Source organism: Sphaeramia orbicularis, chromosome 16 (assembly GCF_902148855.1).
Source record: "Sphaeramia orbicularis chromosome 16, fSphaOr1.1, whole genome shotgun sequence".
Classification (NCBI taxonomy): domain Eukaryota; kingdom Metazoa; phylum Chordata; class Actinopteri; order Kurtiformes; family Apogonidae; genus Sphaeramia; species Sphaeramia orbicularis.
In genome coordinates, this window is record NC_043972.1 from 31,266,059 (window position 1) to 31,291,408 (window position 25,350).

Sequence of the window (25,350 nt, forward strand, 5' to 3'; positions counted from 1 at the left end):
TCCACTCACCACCGTCATGAACACACAGCTGAGTATTAAGGATCGCCTGCTGTGCAGTTATATAGCTGTGGATATTGACCTGTGCACAGCCTCTCCCACAAGTTGTGAACCTTTTAACCTTTGTATGTTTGTGTTTGTGTGTGGGAGATGAGAGTGTATTTGTTTATTACACCTGTAATCAATATCTGAAGTCACGTGGACAGGAGTGTGAAATCCTGCATTACACCGTATGACTTTGTGTACTTGTCACTGTGAGTCATGAGCCCACCCGATGATTTTATATATTTTTATTATTGCTCTTGCTCAGAGATTGATTAACACAACGGGAGTCTCAGTTGTAAAACGGTTGAATTATAAAACCATCTACGCTCCGCAGATGTAATATTAACCTCTGATTTACATTTTTAACATTTTATGACCTCTTAGAAAGAGCGACCACAGTGAACTGTTCTAAATCTAGTTCAGCCGGAGTTTGACTCTCATACTGGCAAAAAAAAAAAAAAAAAAAGGATGATGCTGCTTTCTAGGGCTGCTTTATTCTATTTCTTCTGTTTCCATTCCAGACATGGTGCCATGTGGGAGATCCTGCCCCACAGATTCATTATCATTTCAAAACCCACTGTTCCACCCAAACGACTGAGAAGAGAATTTGTGCAAATTTAGTGCTCATGTCCCCATGGCTAAAACATCTGCAAGGCTTTGACATGAGCAGATTCAACAGAGCAGAAATGAAGGTTGGCACATGTGTAAGTGTCTTGTGCGCCGCTGTATGAGTTCATGTGAATGCATGCCTTTACTTGGAGGCATTCACTGAAGTACATTATGTGCTTAAATTTTTGTATGTGTTGATATGGGTCAGGGCGATCAGAACTGAACAGAGTCTCAGCTGTGATCACAGCACCTGGGGAGTTGGCTGCAGACAGGGTGAATACCTGTCTGTCCAAATGACACATACTATCACATAAACTTTACTGACTGTTTGCACAAAAATGCACTCCTTATCATAAAAGCAGCCTCACTAAAATCATAATGTGCATATACACACCCAGTGATATTTATGGCAAGACAAGCAGCATGTTACCTCAGGAGCTTTTACAGTCAAGTCCATAACTAAAGCATTAATGTCTACCTTGGGGGATATCTCAGCAAAATGAGAAATCATTTTATGCCTAACCTTTAAGGCATCCATTCACATGTAGTGCTGTTAGAATGAACCTGATAGCAGATCCACTCCGATGACTCATTTACTAGCTCTGCCTCGGGGATATCTTTCTTTTCTTCTCTTCCCCTTCTCCTCTCCCTCTCTGCCTGAAACTCAGATTCTCTCTATTTTTACACCACGACTCTCCTACTCAGCCTCTTGTTCCTTCATTCTTCTATTCTTTCTTTTCTTCTTACTCTATTAATAAAGTTGTGCCGCTTTACTTTGCCAGTCATTGTCTTGACAAACACCCATCAGATTCACCTTCAGTTGCTTCTTATTAACACTTCTTGTCTGCCTTTATCAGAAAAAATGTAAACTTAAAGACAATCCTTTTTCTTCCACTGACTACACACAGAAACACATGCACTTTTAATATCACTTAATTTGACAGATTTCTCCAATAAGCCTTAAAATTCGAGACTTGTTTCTAGCCTTGGCGACACCTGTAGTTGATGGTGGTAACAGCAACCGAGTTCTAATTATACAAGTTCTGGTGCAGTGATGAACTGGGATTAAAAAACAGCTCAGGCATTTACAGACTGGGCACATTTTCAAACCATATCCCACACTTTACATAAAAAGGATTTGCAAACTGACTACAATGCTGAGATTCACAACACAGAGCACACATAAACAACACTAACTATAATGACTACAATCACTGATGTATGCCAATACCAATTTAATACAATCTGAGAATGGTAGAGTGGTAGTTGCTACATGACACGCTCCACTAAAAGCCCATTCAGCACAAATACATTATACAAATACAAATACATGGACTTTAAGGAGCAGTGCATACTAACACTGTAACTCCGTAATACAAATACTCTGCCAAAACACAGAACAAGCGCCGCACATTGCACTACATGGTGAACATTACAATAACTTCAGTTGAGTATAAAGAGTTAGTTTAATAAACCTATATTGGCAAAGCTGGCACTACGTTAAGTTCAGCATCTTCCATCACCTGACCTTTTCACCTTTTCTGAGCAAATCAGGGAAAATTATTCAATAGTCTGCAGTCTACAGTCTGGGCTTTTTAAATCAATATATAAAATAGCAACATTATTATCATCACTACTTGTAGCTGTAGTTATAGTATTAGTAGTAGAAGAGAGTTTTCATTGTAATAAATAAGAATAATGATCAAGTGTTGGTACATGTGTCAGAAGGAAAGGCGGAGTTTTGTATTCAGAGGCAATTCTGGGATGTAATTATTTGAAATACTTTTTGAGCAACAATGAAAGGTTATGATCACAAAGCAGCTGCTACAGTCCATATCACCACAGCTCCATCTTTGTTAGAGGTTAACTCTAATCTCCATTGTTAACATCAGCGAGCCCCCATTTGACTGCTTTTATACATATTTCTTAACATTTTAACAGTGACACATTGATCTGCTACTCTGACGGTGGCAAAATAATTACTCAACTGCCATCGAATTTTTTGACATTAAATGGTATCAAATATTCCCAGCTGTACCCCATAAAACAGGTGAGAAGAGCAGAAATTAAATCACTTGCATATTAAGTTCTGTTTTAACTTTGATTGTAATTTAATTATTTTATGTCCTCCAAGGTCTGCACTGAAAACCCAGGGTGTATTCTGCACCATGTCAGTGTTTTATGCTTATCTAATAACATCTTGTGACATTTATCAGCTATGTGCTCTGGGACATGTTTACATCAAACACATGCTGAACCGCCTTTTTATAAATGTCAGGGTGTAGTTGCAGATTACAGCTCAAGTGAGAAATGGAGCTCGTGTTTTGTCAGAGTGGTGTTGGATCACCCTGGAGAGCTTTAAGAACATACATGTAAACACGAACCTATGCTTTCACAGTAAAGTGGACAGAAGAATAACACCACATGCACAAAAGACAGTAAGACACACACTGCATACGAATTTCCAGCTGTCACGTAGCATCAAATGATATGAGGCCCAGTTCTTGAAGTTTTTAGAGCTAGAGTACACATTGTATGTAGATTCATGCTGCTACAATGGACAAAGAATAGCCTACAGGGTGGGGTATTTCTGTTACATGATAGGTACTGCCGTAATGCATTTGTTATGAGGTTCAGACTAAGGTTCTGACTGAGTTCAGATTTTGAGAAAAACAGAAAGGTAGGAACCCAGGGAAAAGATACTGTATATACAATGAGACACAAAGGCAGAAATAGAGACAAAGAAAAGAAAAAAAACGACTGGGACACAAAAATGGGGAGGCACCGAGAGATGCAACTTATGAGCAGAAATGTTGCCTCAGTAGAACAAAAAAGCTTGTTACAACCAGAGTTTCCCACAAGTATTCCCAGAAATATTCTATAAATATTCCATTACCAGCTTTCCAGACAGACAGTCTTGGGATGTTCATTATGAAATACTTTAAGCAGAATCAGAAACAGTTTGGATGAAAGTGTAACCTATTTCTGCACATGTTTGTCTTTGATGAAATTGCAGCTTTAGGGCTGCTGATAAATGAAGTGTGGAGAGTTCATCTGCGTATGTATTTGCGCATTTGCATCTCTGAATGCTCCGGTAAAGACCTGTTTGTGTCAGTTTCCATGTGTAATCCGGTGCAAAAGAAGCTGCGAGGGTGCACACGTTGCTCCTTTATCAGCATCTCCACAGCAGGCCCACATCCCATACTGAAACATGTCCGAACTGAGAGAAGCTCAACCTCTATCTCTGCTTTAGCAAGATGAGCATTGACTGCATGTTTGAAGTTCAGAATCTTATCTGGCAAGCCAAGCGGCATAAAATCAGAGGCAGGGAGGAGCTGCATGAAACTGCAGATTTAGAGATTTTCCTGTTCTGTCTGACACACATCGCTGCTGAATTATACGGCCTTGCTTACTTCAAAATTCAGCCTTTTCAAAAAGAGAGGGGACAGAGGTGGTTTGAAAATATCTCTGCAAAGACAATGCTTGGATGGAATTATCTTACCCTCTCCTTGGATATAAAGCTTTGATAATCTTCTTGCCTCATCTAACTTCTTGCGTTCATCTTCCACCCCACGTCACTCTTTATGTGATCTGAGATGGATGAAATTGAGCAGAGCCATTTTGGTTTCCATGCTGAGAGAGCTGAGATTAAAATCTCTGATGTATCTGTGTCATTCCATATAATCATATCTTTGACAAACAGCTGTGGTCTGCAAATAGCATGCATCCACACAGTTCCTGCTTCGTAGCTTCAGGGAAATCGGCAGCCCATTATAAGGCTGAAATAGGCCTAAAGAATTTTTCGCCTCATCTCCTCAGCCATACCTCCAGTCGAGTGAAAGAGCTGACAAGGTAGGAAAAAGCTGACACAGAACTCTAATTCTATAAGGATGAAAACCTCATACTCATCAGAGGTGCAATTTTTCCTGCCCTGTATTTTTTTTTTCACTCCAGGAAGTGTAAAGTAAGAAGACAGTGAGTTAGACACCATGCAGGTTAAACACATTTTAACAGTCACGTGGCGATTAACAGTGATTGTTCCATGTGCTTTTTTAACCAAATATATTGTTAACAAGGGAGAAATGTGCTAACTAGGGAGAGTGCCATTTGTTCTCATTTCCTTTCAAACTGCCTTCTGGGATACAATGTCCAAATGAGGCTCTTCAGACAGACCCATGATTGGTGAAAAATAATTAGAAGCCAGCAGGCCTGTTGGATCAGCAGTATCTGGTAACTATGTTAAATGAGGTCTTGTGTTCAGTGGTAGTCTCTCTGGCTCTCTCTTGCCATGCACTTAATCACATAGTTATCAATACTTGTATAGTTATCAATATTTGCTTTAATCAAAATTGTTTACAACATGTAAAGCATATACAGGGTGGGAAGCAAAATTTACAATATTTTGAGGCAGGGATTGAAAGACAGTGTATGACCAATTAGTTTATTGAAAGTCATGAGAATTTATTTGCCACAAGAAAATTGACATAATAGAAAATGTTTTTATTCTATGTGTCCTCCTTCTTTCTCAACAACTGCCTTCACATGCTTCCTGAAACTTGTGCAAGTGTTCCTCAAATATTGGGGTGACAACTTCTCCCATTCTTCTTTAATAGTATCTTCCAGACTTTCTCGTAATAGTTTTGCTCATAGTCATTCTCTTCTTTACATTATAAACAGTCTTTATGGACACTCCAACTATTTTTGAAATCTCCTTTGGTGTGACGAGTGCATTCAGCAAATCACACACTCTTTGACGTTTGCTTTCCTGATTACTCATATGGGCAAAAGTTTCTGAAAAGGTATGGATAATAGTGTTAGGTATGATTATGACATCAATATATGTTTGGTTTCAAAACAATTGACGTAGTGCCTGCTGAGAAAAAACAACTAAATGTTCATTGTAAATTTTGCTTCCCCACCCTGTATACTGTACTTAATTTAGCAATAAACAGCCAATAAAAACCCACCTGTTCTCCTCTGCTTTTTTTAACACTCTTGCAATGTTTACATTTTGTTTCTGTTTTATATTTTAACTTGTTTTATTTATTTGGTTAAATGTGATTTTATGGTTTTATTGTTTCTTAATGCTTTTATTAATTTTTTACTGTGCTTTTAGTCTTCTGTACAGCACTTTGGTCCACTGTGGTTATTTTAAAATGCTTTATAAATAAAGTTGGATTGGATTGGATTGGATACAGACTTTTTTTTCTAGATGTTTGGGGGCAGATCTAGAAAGTTTTACATGGTGGCATGGGAGGATGGTACATGGGAGTCCCCATTTATAGTGTGTTCCCGTAACTGATACAACAAAAGGTATGTCATAGAAATACTTTAAAACCATTTATCATATCATGCCCTATATCAACACATGACCCAACACTGTAAGCCCAGATAAGTTGAGTATACCTAAAGTTAACTCAACTTATCCGGGCTTACAGTCTCCCCCACTGAGAAAGGTAGCAAGTCAGCTAACAGACGCCTAGTTAAGAGAAAACGTCTGTGGAGCAGCTCAGTGGAACTGGTGGACAATAAAACAAAACGTTTTGGACAGTAAAAAAAACACTCCTCTGGTTGAAACAAACAATCATTGATAGCCAACAGCCGCTTAGAACTTTTTGAGTTGTGTCTTGTATGATAAGTACCTAAACTCCAATAGCAGTGACTGTTTGACCAAAAGCCTGGCATGTCCAGACATACATGGGCAGGTGACAATGTATATGGTCAATAGAAAAAGAGGTGTGGTCATAACTAAAACTTATTTGTTTAAATCCATTTAACTTAAATTTATTTACACAAATGAGTTGACTATACATAATATTTTCTAGTAATGTCAACAAAGTTATATTTTTAAGTGCATTCTAATTTTTTTTTTTTTTTTTTTTAAATAAATTTGACATCTAGGCTTACAGAGAGGTAATGTTAATGTACAACAAGAGCAACACCAGTGTTCAAACAAAACAAAACTGTGAAGCACTTGAAAAGTAAAAGCATTAAAATCCTAATGAAAATATTCCACTTCAAGTAAAAGCTCTGTTCTGTAAATAGATACAACACTTTCCCCAAGGATGTAGTTGACTAGAAAAATAAAGCACTTCTAAATCACTGTTGGCCAATTTATTGCTTGTTTCAGTGCTTTGAGGAGCTTGTAGAAGTGGCTTTTTTCCTTTACAAGTACAGTTTTAATAACACATAATTTAGGGGGGCAGCCATGGGGCAAAGCCTTTTCTCAGTAGATTCGCTATAACGCTTTTCCAAATGTCATGACCGGAAAGACAAATGATGAATTTTCTGACAGTGACAAATCAAGTGCTGCGACGATAATGCTCATGTCAAGCTGAGGGATAAACAGCAGCCAAGGAAACTGAACACAGTACAAAGGCAGATGCAGAACAGGTCCACAAAGTCAAATATATTCATTTAATAAAATATATTTATATTCATTTAATTAAAAAATCTTAAACTTAACAAATCACCTGGAAATGATGGCCTTTCGGCTGAATTGTATCAAGCATTTCCTGAGGAAATATTTCTTGGAGGGGCAGCCATGGCCCAGGGGGCTGGAGAGTTGGCTGGAGAGTCAGTGTGTGACCAAAGGGACTGGCAGCAAAAGTTGTTGGCTGATGTGCCCTTGAGCAATAATAATAATGAATTAGATTTATATAGCGCTTTTCTCTGAATGCATACTCAAAGTGCGTACAGTGGATCCATTATTCATTCACTCACACATTCACACTCTGGTGGTGGTAAACTACATATGTATCCACAGCTGCCCTGGGGCAGACTGACAGAGGCGTGGCTGCCAATCCGCACCTACAACCACACATTCATACACCAGTGTGAGTAGCAGCGCTGGAGGCAACGAGGGTGAAGTGTCTTGCCCAAGGATACAACAGCACATGATTAGGATAGAGCAGGATTTGAACCGCCAACCCTTTGGTTATTGGACGACCCACTCTACCTCCTGAGCCATGGCGGCCCAAACAAGGCACTTAACCCCCCATTTGCTCACCGGGCACCTGCTATGGCAAGCCCGCTGCTCCTAGTTTGCAGTGTGTGGTGTGTTCCAGCATGTTCTAGAGATGGGTTAAAAGCAGAGGTTGAATTTCAGTGTGTGGTAAAATGTACTGTATATTGACAATAAAGGATCTTAATCTTAGCCTTTTCATGCATAGTTGTCACTACAGTAGACAGTTATTCTCCAGCTGTTCTCTTATATATTCATGGTTTTTTTTGTTTTAGTTGCATATCCGCCAACACAGTGGACACTTATGCATCATCTCATACACTGCAAAAAGTTACTGTAACTTTGTTGTTCTAGATAAACCTGATCTGCAGTAGCATATTTGAGTGTAAATCAATTGCTAGTTGTTATTAGACTGTAATTAACAGTTTTCTTATTTTTTTTTTTTTTTTGTGTATTATCCCCATGAAGTGAGTAATAACTAGTATTAGAGTATGATGAAATATGAGAAAACATCAGATTAGCTGCATGAAAAATGTTAGTTTTCACACAGTATATCACTTTCTGATATTGTGTTTTAAATACATGTTTCTTTGCTTCAAAAATTAAACACATGGTGTCCAGTCGAGTGGACATTTTTATAACGCCATAAAAAAAATAGGTTAATTTAAAAAATGTCAATCACATTGTTTGTTTTTTTTTATGCCTAAAGAGGAATAAAACACAGGAAAAAATCATGACTAAGGTTTTGATAATTCATGCATCAAAGGGTTAATCTTAATCTTAAGCATTATTAAAACTTCAAAATGTTTGTATCACCATCTGAAATTACTCCATGACTTGACAAATCCAGTGTGTGATTTTCCCCAGAACAGCATCGTTTGTAGATTGTAGTTATGAATGTGATCCATGAAATATGTACAGTATGTGCACATCAGTTCACACTGTGGTTTGTTTTGTGAGTATCTGTCCATTTGATGTGGATTTTATCAGTCCAAGCTTCTCTCTCTTTAGACTCCTAAAACTATGCTTTGCAGCAGCTTTAAACAAACCACTGTAAGTTTGCTGGAGTGAGGTGTAGTTATTCAGTGGCACTCAACTCTAAGCACAAACCAAAACACTACACACAACAAAACTCTCAGGACATGTTTGGGATGAAAATGCCTGTTTTTCTATTTAGAAAGTCTGCTAACAACAAATGTGTGAATATCTGAGTGTTTCTCTCCCTGCATGTGTACTGTTTCTCTGTTTGTGGATCTGGGCATTTGTCTGACGAAGTGTTGCCAGGGAATGAAGTAACTCAGAAACAAACATGAATTCAAGGGATTTGCCTTGAAGTGAAGTGTATTATGATGTTAATTTCCAAGCTTTGTTCATATTTTTTTCCCTTAATTGCAAAAACACTTCCAGTAATTCATCCAGTGTTTCCATGTCTCATGGTTCCATGTGGAGAACACAAACATACATACTGTCAGCGCTGATAAGAAACACTGGATTCTCCTGTATTCCGCCTTGTCATATTGGTTTTTAATGGGGAAAGGAAATTATTCATTGTCTTCTACACTAATCTGTGCTGTCTATAACTGAACTTCTATTCCATTCTATGTGGTTCTATTATGTTCTATTGTGTTGAACATTCCTACGCTTTCATTCATCAGTGTGTTTCCAAATAGCAGATGGCTTGCTAGAAGTGATAAGAACCAGACATTTAGTAGATAAATTAATAAATAAAGTGGTGATTGTGTGTAACATCTAATATTCATATACTGCCAAGCTGTTACAAAAGAACAGAACTGTGTTTCCTTCCCTCTGTATATGTGTGTGTGTGTGTGTGTGTGTGCACTGCTGACTGAAGTGTGACTCTTTAATTGTAAAGCATTTCACACTGTACTTACATCACTTTTTAATGAATAGGATGTTTAATAAATGAATGGGAATTAATATGTGCATTAGTTAATGATGCTTGACAGACCTTGAATAGAAAATGAAGGACTTGTGTTAAAGGAGATGGTGTCTAGTAGAGCAAGATTATGTGAAAACATACGAGTGATTTTTCATATGTTTACCTTATAAAACAGATGTACAACAGGACAGACTGGATGTCGGAGAAAACAGCTGTTTGGATCACAGCTGGGTTTCAGTCTGATGAGCGATATGTATTTCTCAGATCCTGCACGTCTATGCCCTTGTTGGTTAGGGAAGTATATTTTGAGAGAAGCAGAAGTAAGGAGTGACTTGTGGCAATTACGTTTTAAAGAACTGAAGCATGAATAATGTGTGCATATGTGTGAATCTGTGGGTGTCATGACACAGTGTCCTCGTCCTTGGCTGAATGTTAGGTGAAAAATGCAGAGTATGCAAACCTGAAATGGCAGGTGTTGGCAAGTGTGTGTGCGTGTGTGTGTCTATGTCTGTGTGCTCTTGTATGGCAATCTTTAGTTTAAATTTTTAATGACTGAAATGAGGACCCGACCTTGCATTAAAAAGCTGTATGTCTTTGTCAACACTTGCCATATTCCACATGTAGTTGCAGTTGGATGTTCATGTGAGTAGGACTTTGAAACACACGCAAAAGGAGATTGTTGACTGAAAGAGTTTTTGAATGGGTTTATTGTGGTGGAATACTCCGGATCCAGATCCAGACCCAAAATCTGGGTTGGGTGCGATAGTTACAGTTACAATAAGCAGCTCAGGAATGCATTTTTATCTTTCTTTATCTTTATGCATTTTTATCCTTCTTTATCACATTTTAATTTTCTTTATCACATTTCGCTGTTTTGCTGTTCACAGTCCGCTGTCCTAAAAATAAAGAGTGATAATTTAGCTAAATAAAATGTTAGGCTATATATTATGTGCAGTGGCAGATGGTGTTAACACATAAAGACCCAGTGTTACTTTTGTGGCAGTTCCCGAATAAATTTTTCTCTATTTGTTTTACCTGTTTAACTGATTTATCAGCAATTTTTAAAAATAATATTATCCACTGTATTTTGCATTTTTTGTGTAAATTATGTATTTTCCTATATATAATTCACAGATCATGTAGATGTTCATAAATACTCAGAGTAAATTTAATGTTAATTATATCAAAATAGAGAAAAATGAAGGAAAAGTTACTTTTTCTGCAAAGATATTGCTAACTGAATGTAAAAACATGTGTCCATCCACTGTCATTGATCCAACTCCATGGGTTTTACTGGTGAATTCATGTTGAAGAAGATGACAGTGTTTCCATGGTAACTACAGAGCCTCTGAACGTCCAAATGGGTTATATCTGATGACCATGAAAAGATGAATAACTGTATTTTGCACCAATTATTTACATGTATCAACAGGATTAGTGGATCAACGGGTATTAAACCGTTTATATCTGTAGCTGGCTTGTGTCACCGGTGGATGTTTGGGTCTTTATGGGTTAAACAAGGTGCAAAATGATCACTTTTCTTCATATTTCTGTTTCATCATCAGCTGAAAATGCTCACCATAAGCCTCTGTATTGAAGTATTTCACTGAAGCCCTCCTTTATTTTACTGGATGAAATGTGAAACCCTCCTACACATTGTGAGATTTGAACCTTTGTCTCCAATGTGGCAACCACACAAGCAAACATCTTGACCACAAATCAGTCTCTCAAATGGAGCATTAGCATTACCATGTAACCCAATAGTATGGTGGTGTTTTGCTCTGTATTCCATTAAAGTAAAGTTCTTGCATGACGCCCAGAGGTGAAGGAGATGAGACAGAGCTATAACAGGCTGAATAGGACTAAACTTTGTTACCTGTGCCACTGGGAGTGGGTGAAACGACTTGAGGACTCTTGGCAGCCCAGAAAAAAAAAATCCAAACACATAAGGACAAGAAAATAGTAACAGTTTTGACTGGCTACAGAATGTGGACATTAGTGACATTTGTGAATTTTGTTGTTGGAGTCGCATACACACTTGTTTCACTAGCAGCTTATGGACTAGAAAATGGACACCAAACGAATATATTATTAAGGATCCGTTTGGAATATCTTCTCCATAAATGAAGTATCTAACTTTCAGATGTTGCTAAGACATCTGACTCTAGTAATTGTTATTACTGAACAAGATGTTAATCAAGATTATCACCCATAGTCTTGAGAAACAGTGTAAAAAGCAAATTAAGCTGTTTTTTTTTTTTTTGTAACTACATCTTCTAAAAGTTACAACTCTTTATTGTTATTCAACTTTGATGTTAAATATGCATTTTTACTATTTCGAGCCAAACTTCCAGGCTTTAAATACATGAAAACCTAATGTGTACGTGTCAAGGATGGAAAGTAGGGATATGTATTGCTTTACTTAACACACTAGATTTGATTCTGTTTTCTCCTAATCCATCTCCAACAATGTGCAAATGATTGTGCTAAAATATTCCACTTGATAAAACTGACCCCATTTACAAGAGTGTAGATAGAAAAGGAGCTGCAAGGGAGACGCGCAGCTCAAATTTGCATTATTTGCAGTTTATGAATATGTGTTCGTGTGTTAGAGACAGAAACAGTGAAGAAAAAGAGACAGTGTATGCAGTATGTGTAGGTTAATTGTTGCGTGACCATGCTGAGAGCAGTGACCTCTTCTAACCTGTCAAAGGTCAGATATAGACTTTTCTGACTGGCTTGCAGAAAAGAAAATGTATAATTACGATGAATACCCTTGCTGATGACCTTCATATTCAACACTTGGGGCTCATGCACAATCACTAGAGCCACGGCCAAGTGCAAAAAGCGTCTATGTCTTCATCAGTATCCTTTTAAACCAAATAAGATTGCCATGTTTTTCACTAAATTCAAGTTAATTTTCAATCTGATTTGATTTGATTTTTTTTTTTTTTTTGGAGGCGTCTCAAACCTGAATGTAACTACTACTATTAACTGTGAAAAAGAGAAGAATTTTCAGCGAGCAACATTAAAATAATCAAGCCCATCATAGTCATATGCCACGTAGAGTTGTCATACAGAGGAAAATGATCTCTGTAATAAGAGAATGAATGAGATAATGAACTACCCATCATTACTGTCAGTGTCAACAGTGTTGAAATATATTGCTGAATGTTTAGATTTGTGTGACTTGTGTGTGTATGAGTGTGTGTGTGTCTTCCCAGGGGTGCTAATCCCTCTGGCTTTGTCCAGGTCACGTATCCTGTCAGGTAACCACGGAGATTCAAAGAAAGAGCTGATGGAACGTCTTTGTGTCAGCAGACAAGTGGTAATTAGTCTGTCACTTCCAGAGCTATAGATTGACATTTAAGTGTCATTCATTCTCCTTATTCTGGGAATTTGTGTTATTGCACATATAATATGTGTGCTTGTGCTATAAGTCAGACACATTTTACTCTTAATACACATACTGCATGTAAACACATAAGCCCATTCCCAAAACATGACTTGTCTGTCGTGTCTGACGTAGGCCATAATTCTGTCTGACATGTTATGACAGAAACTATGACTTGATATTATATCATAAGAGCTGGCAAACCACTAACAGAGACAGTCTGACTGCACTCAATACTAAATAGATGAGGAAATATGCATTGTGTGCAGTATTTTATTGTAATGTATGATGATGTTTCCTATTCAGCAGTGTTGTATTGTGCAGCGTCTGATTGTATGGTAATGTTGTGTATTGTACGTGGTAATGTACTGTGCCTTTTGGACGATCATTTTGTATTATGTACTTCATTGTGTCGATCCTGAGGCTAATTTGCACGAGTGCAGCTGACATGTCCTGAGGCCTGTCTGTAAATTTTGATGTTAGAAAGACTCAATATTCCTTTATGTATGTAGGTGTAAATGTTTTCCTTATGTGTGTGTGTGAGTATGTGCATTTGTGCCTCTCTTAGCATTAATGCCATGGAGAAATGTGTGAAAGCTGTCAGAGAACATCAGGTTCCTAAAATAAACACTCCCCATGGGAAAGAAAGGGAAGGATAGAGCTAGAGACGGAGCGCAAGAGAGAGGAAGGGATGGCAGGGTAGGTACTCACATTTGCAAGACAAAAAGCTCAAATTCTGGGACAGTGACAATGATTAATTATAGATTAGAGATTACAGTAAACACACAAGCACACATGTAGTCAAACACACACACACACACACACACACACATATGCAGATAAAAACATACTCACCCACCATTAAACACAAAAAAGATGTTTACTGAAAAGCTTTTGATACAGCATGCTGGAGGAACATTCAGCAGGGTCTAACTAAACAAGCTGCATCTTCACAAAACACTTAAAGAAAGGACAAAACATTAAAATATAAAGCCAGGGTAAGGTCATCTAGTAGTTTATTAGAACAGAAACATTCATCAAAACTTAAAGTAATTTGCATGAGGAAAAGAAAACAGTTTATTTTTACATGTAGCTCAGTTTTCAACGTATCACATAGGTAATGTAAAACTAAATCATATTTCATCCTGACATGAAATGGTTGGTATAGTATCTAAGGTATAAAAGTATAAGTTAAAATCAAAATGGTCACTACTGTGTAAATTCTGTAGATAAAATGAAGTCTAAGTGAACACAATGTTTCTCTTGTTCTTTTATTGCAGTCTTCTACATATGTATATGGGACAGATGAATGTAAATGAGTTGCACTCAAGTCCGCACAGACAAAAGACAAAAAAGTTGAGTCAAACAGAGAATTTAGAACAATCATGACCTGCTTTTTACAGATGAACACAAGGCATAAAGTCTGGCATATTATTATTCAAACAGCCTCACTATAGGGCAGGCACAAAGTGTCTGTAGCTGTGTCCACACTAATTGGTTTTTATTTTAAAACACATAACTTTTGCTCTGTTTGCACTTAACATCCACTTTATTCTAGTGTTTTATGATCACTAAAACAGAAGCTTTATGGAATGATTCTGACAGCGTCTTGGTTTAAAACTTAAGACAAAAACAGAGACACACACCAGAGATTCATTGCCCCCCACTTCAACACTCCCTTGTCTCTGATCCTCTCAGGAAGAAAACCAGACATCAACCTTGACCACCAGCTGTTAAATCAACATGGACACTGAATTAGAGCTGTTTCTGTTCTTGTTGTGTTTGCTTGCAGCTGTTGTGCACTTAAAGTTGGCTTTTTATCATGATACCACCAGCAACATTCGCAGCAGGCGAGCTGTTATACATAAAAAGTGTGATAATTCCTATGTCCAGCCGTGTCATCAGCCCCCCCCAGTCATAGGGTGAGTGTTTCAAGCATGTCAGATTGTTTAAAAATTAATTCTGAGACTTTGCCTTTGTGTAGACAGTGATGGGTGTTTTTAAAAGAAAGGCATTAATGTGGAAGGAGCCTTTGTCACGGGCAGGTCGCTCTAAAAACATCAACAAGATTAAACATAACATGCTGTGCACTTTAATCCCCCTCGGCCAAATACAGTGTAAGATTCTGTTGAAAGTTACTGCCCTATAATTTAGATTAGATTGCCTTTGTGGAAAACTTATTACATACATATTTATATTTGAAAGTACTGAGATATTGTAACTGCACAAGGCCATTTGACCTTGAAAAAGTAGGTCAAGGTCACCCATTTTCAACAGGCTTCTGCTCCATGCCAAGATGCATCCACAGTATACATTCGGTGCCGATATCTCAATGCATTCTTCAGATAATACAATTATGGCGTTGAATGGACAGACAACAAAACAATTACTTTACCCTTCGCTCGAGGGGTAATAAAAACTATAACTCTTACCAGCTGAAAACCTACTCAGATAAGGATAAACGAAAGCAATCTCAATTCACATACATAAAGGTAATAAAAACGAATAATAATGAATAGTGTTAAATTGCCAGCACAGTAATAAATGTCAGAAGCTGAATTTTCTGAGATAAACTTTCAATGGAAAAAATGTAATTGTTGCAAAATTGTCAGTTGGGATTTCAGTGTCTCAGTTGTCAAAAAACTGGGAGCTGTTGTGTACAGTTTACATAATTTGCTTCAAGAAGAAGCATCTTGTCATTTATAATGTACTCATACTCTTCACCAAGACAGGAATTCATTGAATAAGCTGTGTGGCTCATGGGTCAAGGTAAATAGAAAGCTATTAAAAATGTCTTGCGGTACAGTGATATATTTCATAATGCTTTCCTCCAAAGCATTACTGTTACAGCTACTCACCTGTCTATAAAATGCATTTGGAGCAGCCATCCTGTATTCCTCTTCTGTCCTGGCCCTGATCACTGCTTCTTCTTCTTCTTGACACTGGCTGTTTCTTCTGGTCTGACATAGACCAGTACCTCCTCCCACTAATGAAAACGAACGTCAGTGTTTCTAAATGGGCTGTTTTATTCCCCCTCTATACAATGAATTTCAATATCTCACAGTTAGTATACGGTATGCTGTAGAGAAGGAGTTATTAAGTGCATGTAAAGGGAGATGGAGAGGAGACAAGAGTTTAAGAGACTCTTTTAGAACAACAAAGGGAGACATTAGATGAATAATCTATAGCAGTACGTTAGAGACATGAAAGAGAAAGTCAGTGTGTGTAGTGTATGTGTGTGGAGGGGTGGGGGAAAAACCCTGAGAGGACTCAATCATCCCACTTCTAGCAGGCAGCTGATGAAGGAATGCACACCCCTGCTATCTCTGCCTTTCCATACCAACCCTGTGCTTTCCATACAGGAGTAGTGGATAATTAAAAGATAGACTGATAGCAAGGGAGAGCAAGAGGGCCACTGAGACCCCATCTCTCTTCTCCCTACTCTGACATAATTAAAACACAGACTTTATGAAACCATTTGCAGGATTCATCCAACTGCATTTTTTTTTAACCGTACCCACTACATCAACAAAAATCATTTTCAGACATAATGACTGCTTAACAACACAGGGAAGAGGACTTATTAAAGACAGGGGATGTTTTATGGCTGCAGTCATGAGAGCTGTTTAATTGCTCCAGGCTGGAAATAGAGAGGTTCAGCGTGTTATCACAGTTCTCAATATAACCAAAGCAAACTCCTCTGGGGAGTACTTACCGTGGTTATTCATTGTATAGCTGTAATAATGGCTTCTGTAATTCATATTTATGTCACTTTCACAGATTTTTTTTTTACGGTTGGAGGTTGACAAGATGAGTTTTTTTTCTGGATATGGAAGTCTTTGCTTCACCCAAGTGTTGTGATTTGACTTCAAGCTTCTTAACTCTGCGATACTTGTAGAAAAAATGTCCTAGTAAAACTTTTATATATATAAACTTTTATACTTTTATATATATATATGTGTGTAAAGAAATAGCAAGGTATTTCTTTTGTTTTTCTCTGGATCCATTGACCACTCCTGACCACCTCATCCTCTTCTCATCAGTCTCAAAGATAGATAGATCAATTTTGTCTGAAACTCGGGTTTGCTCATGTCTTTCTGAGCACTTTCATTCCTCCTCTTCCCCTTCCTGTCATCCCACTACCATTCCCGGCATAGACCGTTGTAATCCCTTTCTGTCTCTCCGACTCATTCGCTCAGTCTGCTTATTTTTCACTCACTTTTCCTCTCTTTCAATGTATAGCCTCCTCTACCCTTAGGGCATGTGTATATGTGTGTGTGTGTGTGTGTGTGTGTGTGTGTGTGTGTGTGTGTGCAAGTGAGAGAGACCTGCGAGAGATTTTCTAAATCCCAGGTAAGAGCAGAGCTTTTCTGCAGGAGAATTTCATTTCAACACCTCTCATCTTGCACAGAGAGCAGGAGGATAGGAGTCTCCCAGTTATGAATCCAATAACTATTGTGTGTGTGTGTGTGTGTCGAGGGAGGGGGGCAGACTGTGGCTTGTTTATAGGATTGGAGGTTACTCTCATAAACTCAAACTGAAGGTCAAAGAGAAAAAGAAAGACAGAGAGAAAGAAATAAAGATAAAGAAAGGTGTGGGGAGAAAAAGAGGAATGTTTGAGTGTTTTTCTTGCATTGTGCAAACATGCAGCTCAAATTGTGGGACATAAAGGTGGTCCTGACAAAGCAAATATGTATATTTAAGGGACTTGTCTTGTTATATGTTAGGGTTACATTCTGAAAGGTGAACATAAAAGCTTAAGGTAATCTACCGAAAGGAAAACAGAAAATCTATTAGTTAATAGACGTTGAATCCCAGCTTAGGGTTAGATGAGTCGATGTAAAGCTCCTTAAATGCATGAAAGTGTACTGTGTGTGTGTGTGTGTGTGTGTGTGTGTGTGCGTGTGTGTGTGTGTGTGTGTGTGTGTGTGTGTGTGTGTGTGTGCGTGTGTGTGTGTGTGTGTGTGGGTGTGTGTGTGTGTGGGGCTGTTGCACTGATGGCTGTGAGTGGATCAGGGGGTCAAAGAATGATTGTGTGCAGGGGCAAAGTCAAGGTGGCATCATGACACAACACACTGTCCACATATTAATGGGCTTGTATTGACATATAAACAATCTTACTCCTACACACACAGACACACACACATATATGCATGCTACAGCTGAGCAGGAAAGCGTGTATTGAGTTAGAGAACTGGGGTCAGCTCTAAATCATTACAGGTCACCATAGCAGGCCTGGCTACCAGATTAGATTAAGGTCTAGCTGATAGACCCAGCCAAGCACATTAAAACAAGCACACACACACACGTACTGTACATACAGGCACACACACACACACACACACACACACATTTGTGCATAGGACAAACACACAACTGCATATACACAGCACATTAATCACAGTGGGCCTGGATGTAATGTGTTGCTGGTCTTTTGTACAGAAAGCAAGGCAGTTTCTTGACCCTCAAATACTAAACAGCCACACAACAGATAAAGGCACCAACAGTCCCAGTAGAGCAGACTGGGAAAGCAGCCTATTAGGAAGTTGAGGAGACTGATTAGATTAAAGCTGGCTAAGATGGGTCACTGTACTGGTCCTCTGGCTCCAGAAGCTCTCACCACTAGGATAACTCAGAGGGCGGATCCACAGACACATGGCCATGTTTAATTCTTGGGCAAATCTGGCTCTTGTCCAGATTGAAAAGGTGTGTGTTTGTGAGTGTGCAGTAGGATGAGGAAGAGAGGATGAAATAAATAGGGAGGAAGATGTGGTTTATCTGTTTGGCATCTCTGCTTTCAAGCACAAGAACAACACTATAAAGCTCTCCTGGTGGGCTATATGTTACTGTGAGCAAAGATGGGCCTTATGTCGCACTCACACTTTCCTTTCTGTTTAAAAAAAAACAATGGAGTGAAAGATGGAAGATGTTTATCTCATTCATACCCCCCTGTCTCCTTCTCCCCCTATCTCCCGCTGCCCCAGTTGAACACCTATCTCCGTCTGTAAGTTGATGTATGTCTGACCTTCAGTGGTGAATTCGCCATTTGCTGCCAAGTGGATCTTTAACTGCTTTCATGATTCACATGACCTCACTTCCTCTGACCCCGCAACGCGATGTTCAGTGTGGATGACAGCCAAGACCAGAGGGGCAGTGAGCCAGACCAGATAAGGGTTTCTCCAAATCAGCTTCTATCTCCGCAGTATGGGATCTAATGAACAGTGTTATTTTTAATCATATGTGATGTTGAGCTTTCATTCATTCTGTGTTTTTCAGATTCTAGTATTAAAAGTCAGTCAGGTCTTCTTCTTTGGCTCATTTCAGTGTGTGGTATTTAGTGACACTGAAGTTGCAGGAAGCACAACCCTCACCCTCCATTAACCCTCCGGTATTCCGTCCAGCAAGGCCCTTACTAAGCACCAAGTGTGCATTTTTCGCACACTTGTGGAATAATGTCAAAAAAAATTTCATACACTTTGTTTTTAATTCTTTTACACTTTCTTCTATGTCATCAACATGAGCTGTAAATAAAAATACCAAATACTCAATAATTGTCACATTTTTTAACCCTTTAAATGTCATGTTTGTAATGTAAACAAACCATTTTTTTTGGATGTAAAAAACCCCCCAAAATACTTTTTTTTTTTCAATATACTACATAAAAAATGGATCACATATTATTTGATTTTTGCAGCCTGGCATATGTCAATGATTAACAGCAACATCGGTTAATTTGCATTATTATTTTTGGCGCTAGGTCAAATGTTCAAAAATACCAGCATCTGCACTATATATACCAGCATCTGCACTAAGTGTGCAAAAAATGCACAGCTATAAATCAAACTATTAAATATTATATATTGATTTATTTTTCTGCTCTAGTTTGATTTTATTTTTGTAAATCAAGGTCAGCCCTAATCATACATATCAAATGGAAGAAACAGTGCGTTTTAGGCACACTTGGGAGACAGATGCTAGTCTTGTAATTTTCTTTTGTTTACAATGTGCAAATTTTAGTTGGTGGCAAGAATTTTAAAGATCATGCAAAAATGAACAACTTTTGAATTCTAACCTTATTTAAATTGTGTAAAATAATATGAAGTTTTTTAACACGATGTGCAAAGTGTGCCTAAAAGGCGCACCTGGATACCAGAGAGTTATCGTAGACTGAAAATAAATGAATAAATTTTAAAAAATCAGTGTTAATGGTGTTTATACCAGTTGATAATCCCTCCGGTCTATACTTAAACATAACAGGTGATGACAGTTCATCCTGAAAGGTAGCACAGCCCATCTAAGTATCTCATCTAAATTAATCAAAACATAACAATTCTTCTATTCAAAATTAACAGTAATGAAAACATAACTATGACTATTCCATGTAATTTCTGCAATTAGATCCCCCCTAAAAGCTATCCACAGATCTTTAACTACCATAACGAATTCTAAATTCTCCTGCTCTAAAGGAAGTTCAAACCCGTTCCACCTCTCCAAAGCTTCCACGCCTTTTTATAGATCATCCCTGGCCCATGTTCTAGCCTTCCTTCAAGTTTCTGAAAATCAGTGTGATAGTTTTTGCAGAGTGTTGCTGACAGATGAATGGACAGATGGACTGACAAACAGCAGAGATCACACCACTTTCTTGGAAGATGTGATAAAAACAAAATTGAAACTAAACTATTTGAACCTTCTCAATAGGAAAAAATGTGCAAACAGAAAACAGACTCAAACTGAACTTAAATCATAAATGGAAAGATGTGATACAAATAAAATCGAAATAAAATATCAAACTTCCTCCTCTCCTCTCCTCTCCTCTCCTCTCCTCTCCTCTCCTCTCCTCTCCTCTCCTCTCCTCTCCTCTCCTCTCCTCTCCTCTCCTCTCCTCTCCTCTCCTCTCCTTTTCGGGTGTGGCTCTAACAGCATGTTTCATCTTGACCGTCGTTGCTGTGACGTACAATAACTTTAGATGAGAGGACTCTTGAGCGTTCTCCTCTGTTTGACTAAAATTGGCTGAGGACAGAGTGTTCGCCATTGTCCTCTGGGAACAAACCAGAGACCCCATCAACAGACCTTATCTATTATTTACACAGCACCACTGATATTCCAATAAATAAGCTAACTGCCCGTCCAAGCAACTTTCTGCTGTCACAAACAAGAGAAACATGCTCATATGCTTTCCGGTACCCAGATGCAGAGGTACCTTTCGACCCAGTGAATAGAATTTTGAATAAGGCTTCACAATGCCGCACAAGTACGGGAGTGATGGAGGCTATAATGGCTCATGGCACACTATTAAAAAGACACAATGGGACACAAATGCACACAACCAACCAGAAAGGTGACGGATGCATATGCAAACACACACCCAGACACACATACACAGACACTAGAGACTGATGTCATCTATTCTGAACAGAGACTTGTGTGTTTTGGTGCTAACTCTAAGGTCCATTACTTTCATCCAAAGCAAAATACAGCATATTCTGATTAGCTTCCGGCGAGGAAGCCAAGAGAGGGTAGAGGGCTGCAATGGGGACCCGGTGCAAAACAAAAAAGTCGGAAGAGCAGATTTTGAGTTATATGAAATGAATTGCTGTCGGCTTGTATTAAAACTACATCTTGAATTGCCACTGCACCCCAGTGCGGCAGAGAGAGTCCATGCAAATGTGTACAGACACAAACTAAAAGAAAAATATACACAAGCATAAATCTTAAAATACATATTCCGCATATGTAGCCGTGGGAATTGCAGTCTCATTAATAGTGTTAGCAGAGCAGCACACCTTAATGATCCCTATCTTTCACAGTACATCTGTCCCTGACAGTATTTCACTTCTACTGCAGGACCAGGAGGGTTCAGATCTCATACACTGTCCGTATATCAAAGACACATCACAGCACTTTACCAGAGAGTGACTAATTGACCACCGCCCAGGAGATTACGTTCACATCGACAGCTTGGTTGTGAGATCTGACAGGCCCACGTCTGACATTTTGTCATATATTTATGCTTTATGCTGTACACATAGTCATATACAGAGCTGAGGCTATCTGAGTCTTATTCTTCAGTGGCCTGTCTTCAAGCACCAGATTTGACAATTTCTCATTTCCTGTTCCTTCTACCTTCACACTAAGCCTGTACCTATGCTGCTCAAGCATGAAGTCATAACTAACTGTAACAGCACTAGGTAGAGCCATAGACTGTATATGAAGATGAATGACATGACAACACTTCCTCCCACAATGTAAAAGTGAAGCCAAAATCTGTGATGGAGTTAGACTCTAGAGAAAACTCAGATGCAGCCTAAGAGAGAATGTGACCATATACAACATTACCATTACATCACACTGTATGACACCCGCACCCCACCACATTTCCTAACCCTGACAACATGTAGGCTACATCCAACTATTCTGATGATTCACCATGAAGTTGTAGTCAAGTCACCATTTACACAAATGGTCTTTGTCAGTTCAATAGATAACTTTAGAAGACAGAATTGCTGTTTGTGACAAAGATAGTAAAGAAACATTGACAGTTTGATGAAATTCATTCCTCTATGCGTATGATACAAGTCTGCAACAGCACAACAAAAACTGCCTTGGCCCAATTTACCTCAATTGCTGAGAGCAAGGTGAAAAAATAAGGTTGGAAATAACTACAGTTTGGTCATATTGACGCTCCAGGGACATCCTCATCAGTCTCAGTCTTTTTATTTATGCCTTTTTACAGTCTGATAGTTTATTTAACATTGTAATTACAAACTGCAACATTGTTGACTTGTAAAATTATCTTTGAAATTGACAAGCATCCTATGTGTAAATAACAGTGTAATTCAATCAGGATTCAAAAATATATTGTCTCATGCTGTTGACTGTAATATAATTTTTTTCTGAAGTTCCCATGGAGCGCAACCAGAAGGGACGGGACTTCGGCTTTTTCAGCAAATAACTTCTTAAAAATGAATTAATGAGAAAAATAATAATTTGAACACAGATCAGCGTGATGAAATTTACCTAAACAAGAGAAAACATCTTTAGGATTTAAATTGGACCAGCACTTCATTATTTTCTCATTGTCTAACATCGGGGGGGGGGGGGGGGGGGGACACAGCGGCTACCAGGGGGATAATGAAATGTTTTCCCTACAAGGAGCTGTAAGTATATCCACCTTTGTACACAGCCTATAGACAAAGCACAAACCTCTGCCAAGGCCCCACTGTCCTATAATCTAACAGATGTTCTATATCACACATTTAAAAAGCATACGTCCTTGTCCATTGGTGTAGACCTCAACAGTGTTTTGTTTTGTTTTTTTTTGTGTAATCCTCCTGAAAGACAGAACAACCAAGAAAAAGATGCTGGTAATTACATAACTACCATGATGTTAAGTATAAATCATCCTTACTCTGTCATTCTGATAGCCCTGCCACTTGCCATCATTTGTTCTCTTCATATTTCCTCCCCTGTCCCCTCTCTCTTTCTCTTTCTCTTTCGTTCTGTCTTTCATATTCTCTCTTTCTAGCCCTCCACCTTACACAAACACAAGTCTAATAAATTGTGGCACTGGTAATTACATAGAACCCACCGGTAAATTTCACTTCCATTTACATTTAGATTACAGAATATTTCATTCCTATCAATCTGCTGTGCAAGACCAGTATGTGCATGGCTTCCCCTTTATGCAGACACAACTGTTCATGGGGCATTTTTATATTCTCATAGGTACACAAGCATGCACACACACACACACACACACACACACACTCACACACACACACATGCATGGACGTGCGGGTAAGCACACAAATGCTTATAGACACACAGAGACAAACTGCAGTCACAGGGGAGCACAGGCACATATGGGATGTACTGATTCCAATACGCACACTCGCAAACAGTATGCAATAAATCTCAATGTTCACCCCTGCACATATGGATGAATGCACATATTAGGGTGGTAAATCCTAATTTCGCTGCCCACATTTTATAAGTGCAAACATACAGACACACACATATGCACACAGATAAAGAGCTAGTCATCACTGATTCTATCTTAAAGTCAAATGATGGCCTTGGTACGTTGTGTTCATAAATTGAATACTGTTTTGAAAAGGAGCCACAATTTACCTTGAACTGTGCAATATTTATCTGATGAAAAAAAAATCCCCCTCATCCTCTGTCTCTGGAAGACTGGTGGTGTGTGTAGACGAGAAAAAATAAATCTTTTTGTAAGAATATTATCTGCCTCCACACTTATACAATTTTGGTTTCATAGTATTTTCATAACATTGCCATGGTGTGTCTGGAGTGGAATCATACTCTTGTCCCACACACATTTTCCACACATAAACGCACCCACTTCTGGATCATAATACATTCAGAAGCAATCTCATCCACTGTGCATAAAAGACAGCAATATGCGCCCAAACCCTAACTCTAATATTTCACCAGTATAAGGAGAGAGGAAAGGGAAAAGAGAGCCAGAGGCAGCAACTGGGGAAAACAGATACCACCAAGATTTTTTCCCTCTTGCTCATTTTCTGTCTGTCTTTCTGTCTTTTCCTCACTCTCCCACCCACTGGCCCCCCTCCTCTCAGTATTACTGCATCAATTCTAACAGTAATGAGTGCACCAGGAGCAGGGAGAGTAAGGGAGAGGGGAGGTACTTCAGGGAATTAGAGTGTTTAAAATATACACATAGGGGTTCCTCTTGTGGATGATCAGTGCAAACAGTTCTCGTCTTTCTGCACGCACACCAAATAAAACCTGAAGGTATTGACTCATACTGCAACTCATACCTGCATACTCTGATACCTGAAGTTATTATAACCTGATTAACAAATATAAAAGGGTCTTTTTCCATCATCAGTATATTAAGGAGCCATAATTGTTTGTGCCATTGTCTTTTACATTTTGTGATTGTGTGGGATACATTCATTAGGCCGCTGCTTCACTCTCAGGGGCACCCCAGGACATAGAAAATACATTACCTAGCAGTGCTTAAGTGTATGAGACATTAACTAAAGCTTTTGCCAGAAGATAGTATGGAGGTAATTTCCTGCGTGAAATTGGTTTCCTTTTTCTTTCTGTGAGGGAAGTGCATTCCCAGGCAGTAAAGTGGTCGAGAGAAAGCATAAAGACAATGTTTCCATCAATGACACAAGACATGTGTGAGTGTGTAGGTGGCCGTATACGTACTGTATGTGTAGGTGCCTGTGTGTGTTCACAGCAGGACAAGGTTTTCTTCACCCACACTGCATTATTGCTATTAGAGAGTTTTTGCTGATATGATCTGCTGAGGTTTGGGTTGGTGGCTGCAAGAGGAAATTGGAGCGACAGGGTGCTGTTAGAGTTTAGACTCCAAAGCAACAGGAACCCAGCAAACTGATAACACTAGTCATTTGGACAGATCAGCATCAGTGCAGACAACAACACGCT

At 38.7% G+C, this 25,350-nt stretch overlaps 1 protein-coding gene across 1 annotated transcript in view; it reads left to right on the forward strand.

Annotated features, from left to right (window-relative positions):
- Positions 1-7,133: 7,133 nt before the first annotated feature.
- Positions 7,134-25,350, forward strand: part of znf804b (zinc finger protein 804B) — a 63,868-nt gene continuing 45,651 nt past the window's right edge. Inside the window, exon 1 of the mRNA XM_030158396.1 lies at positions 7,134-7,227. Coding sequence (XP_030014256.1) covers positions 7,134-7,227 — 94 coding nt within the window. The remainder of the gene's footprint in view (positions 7,228-25,350) is intronic.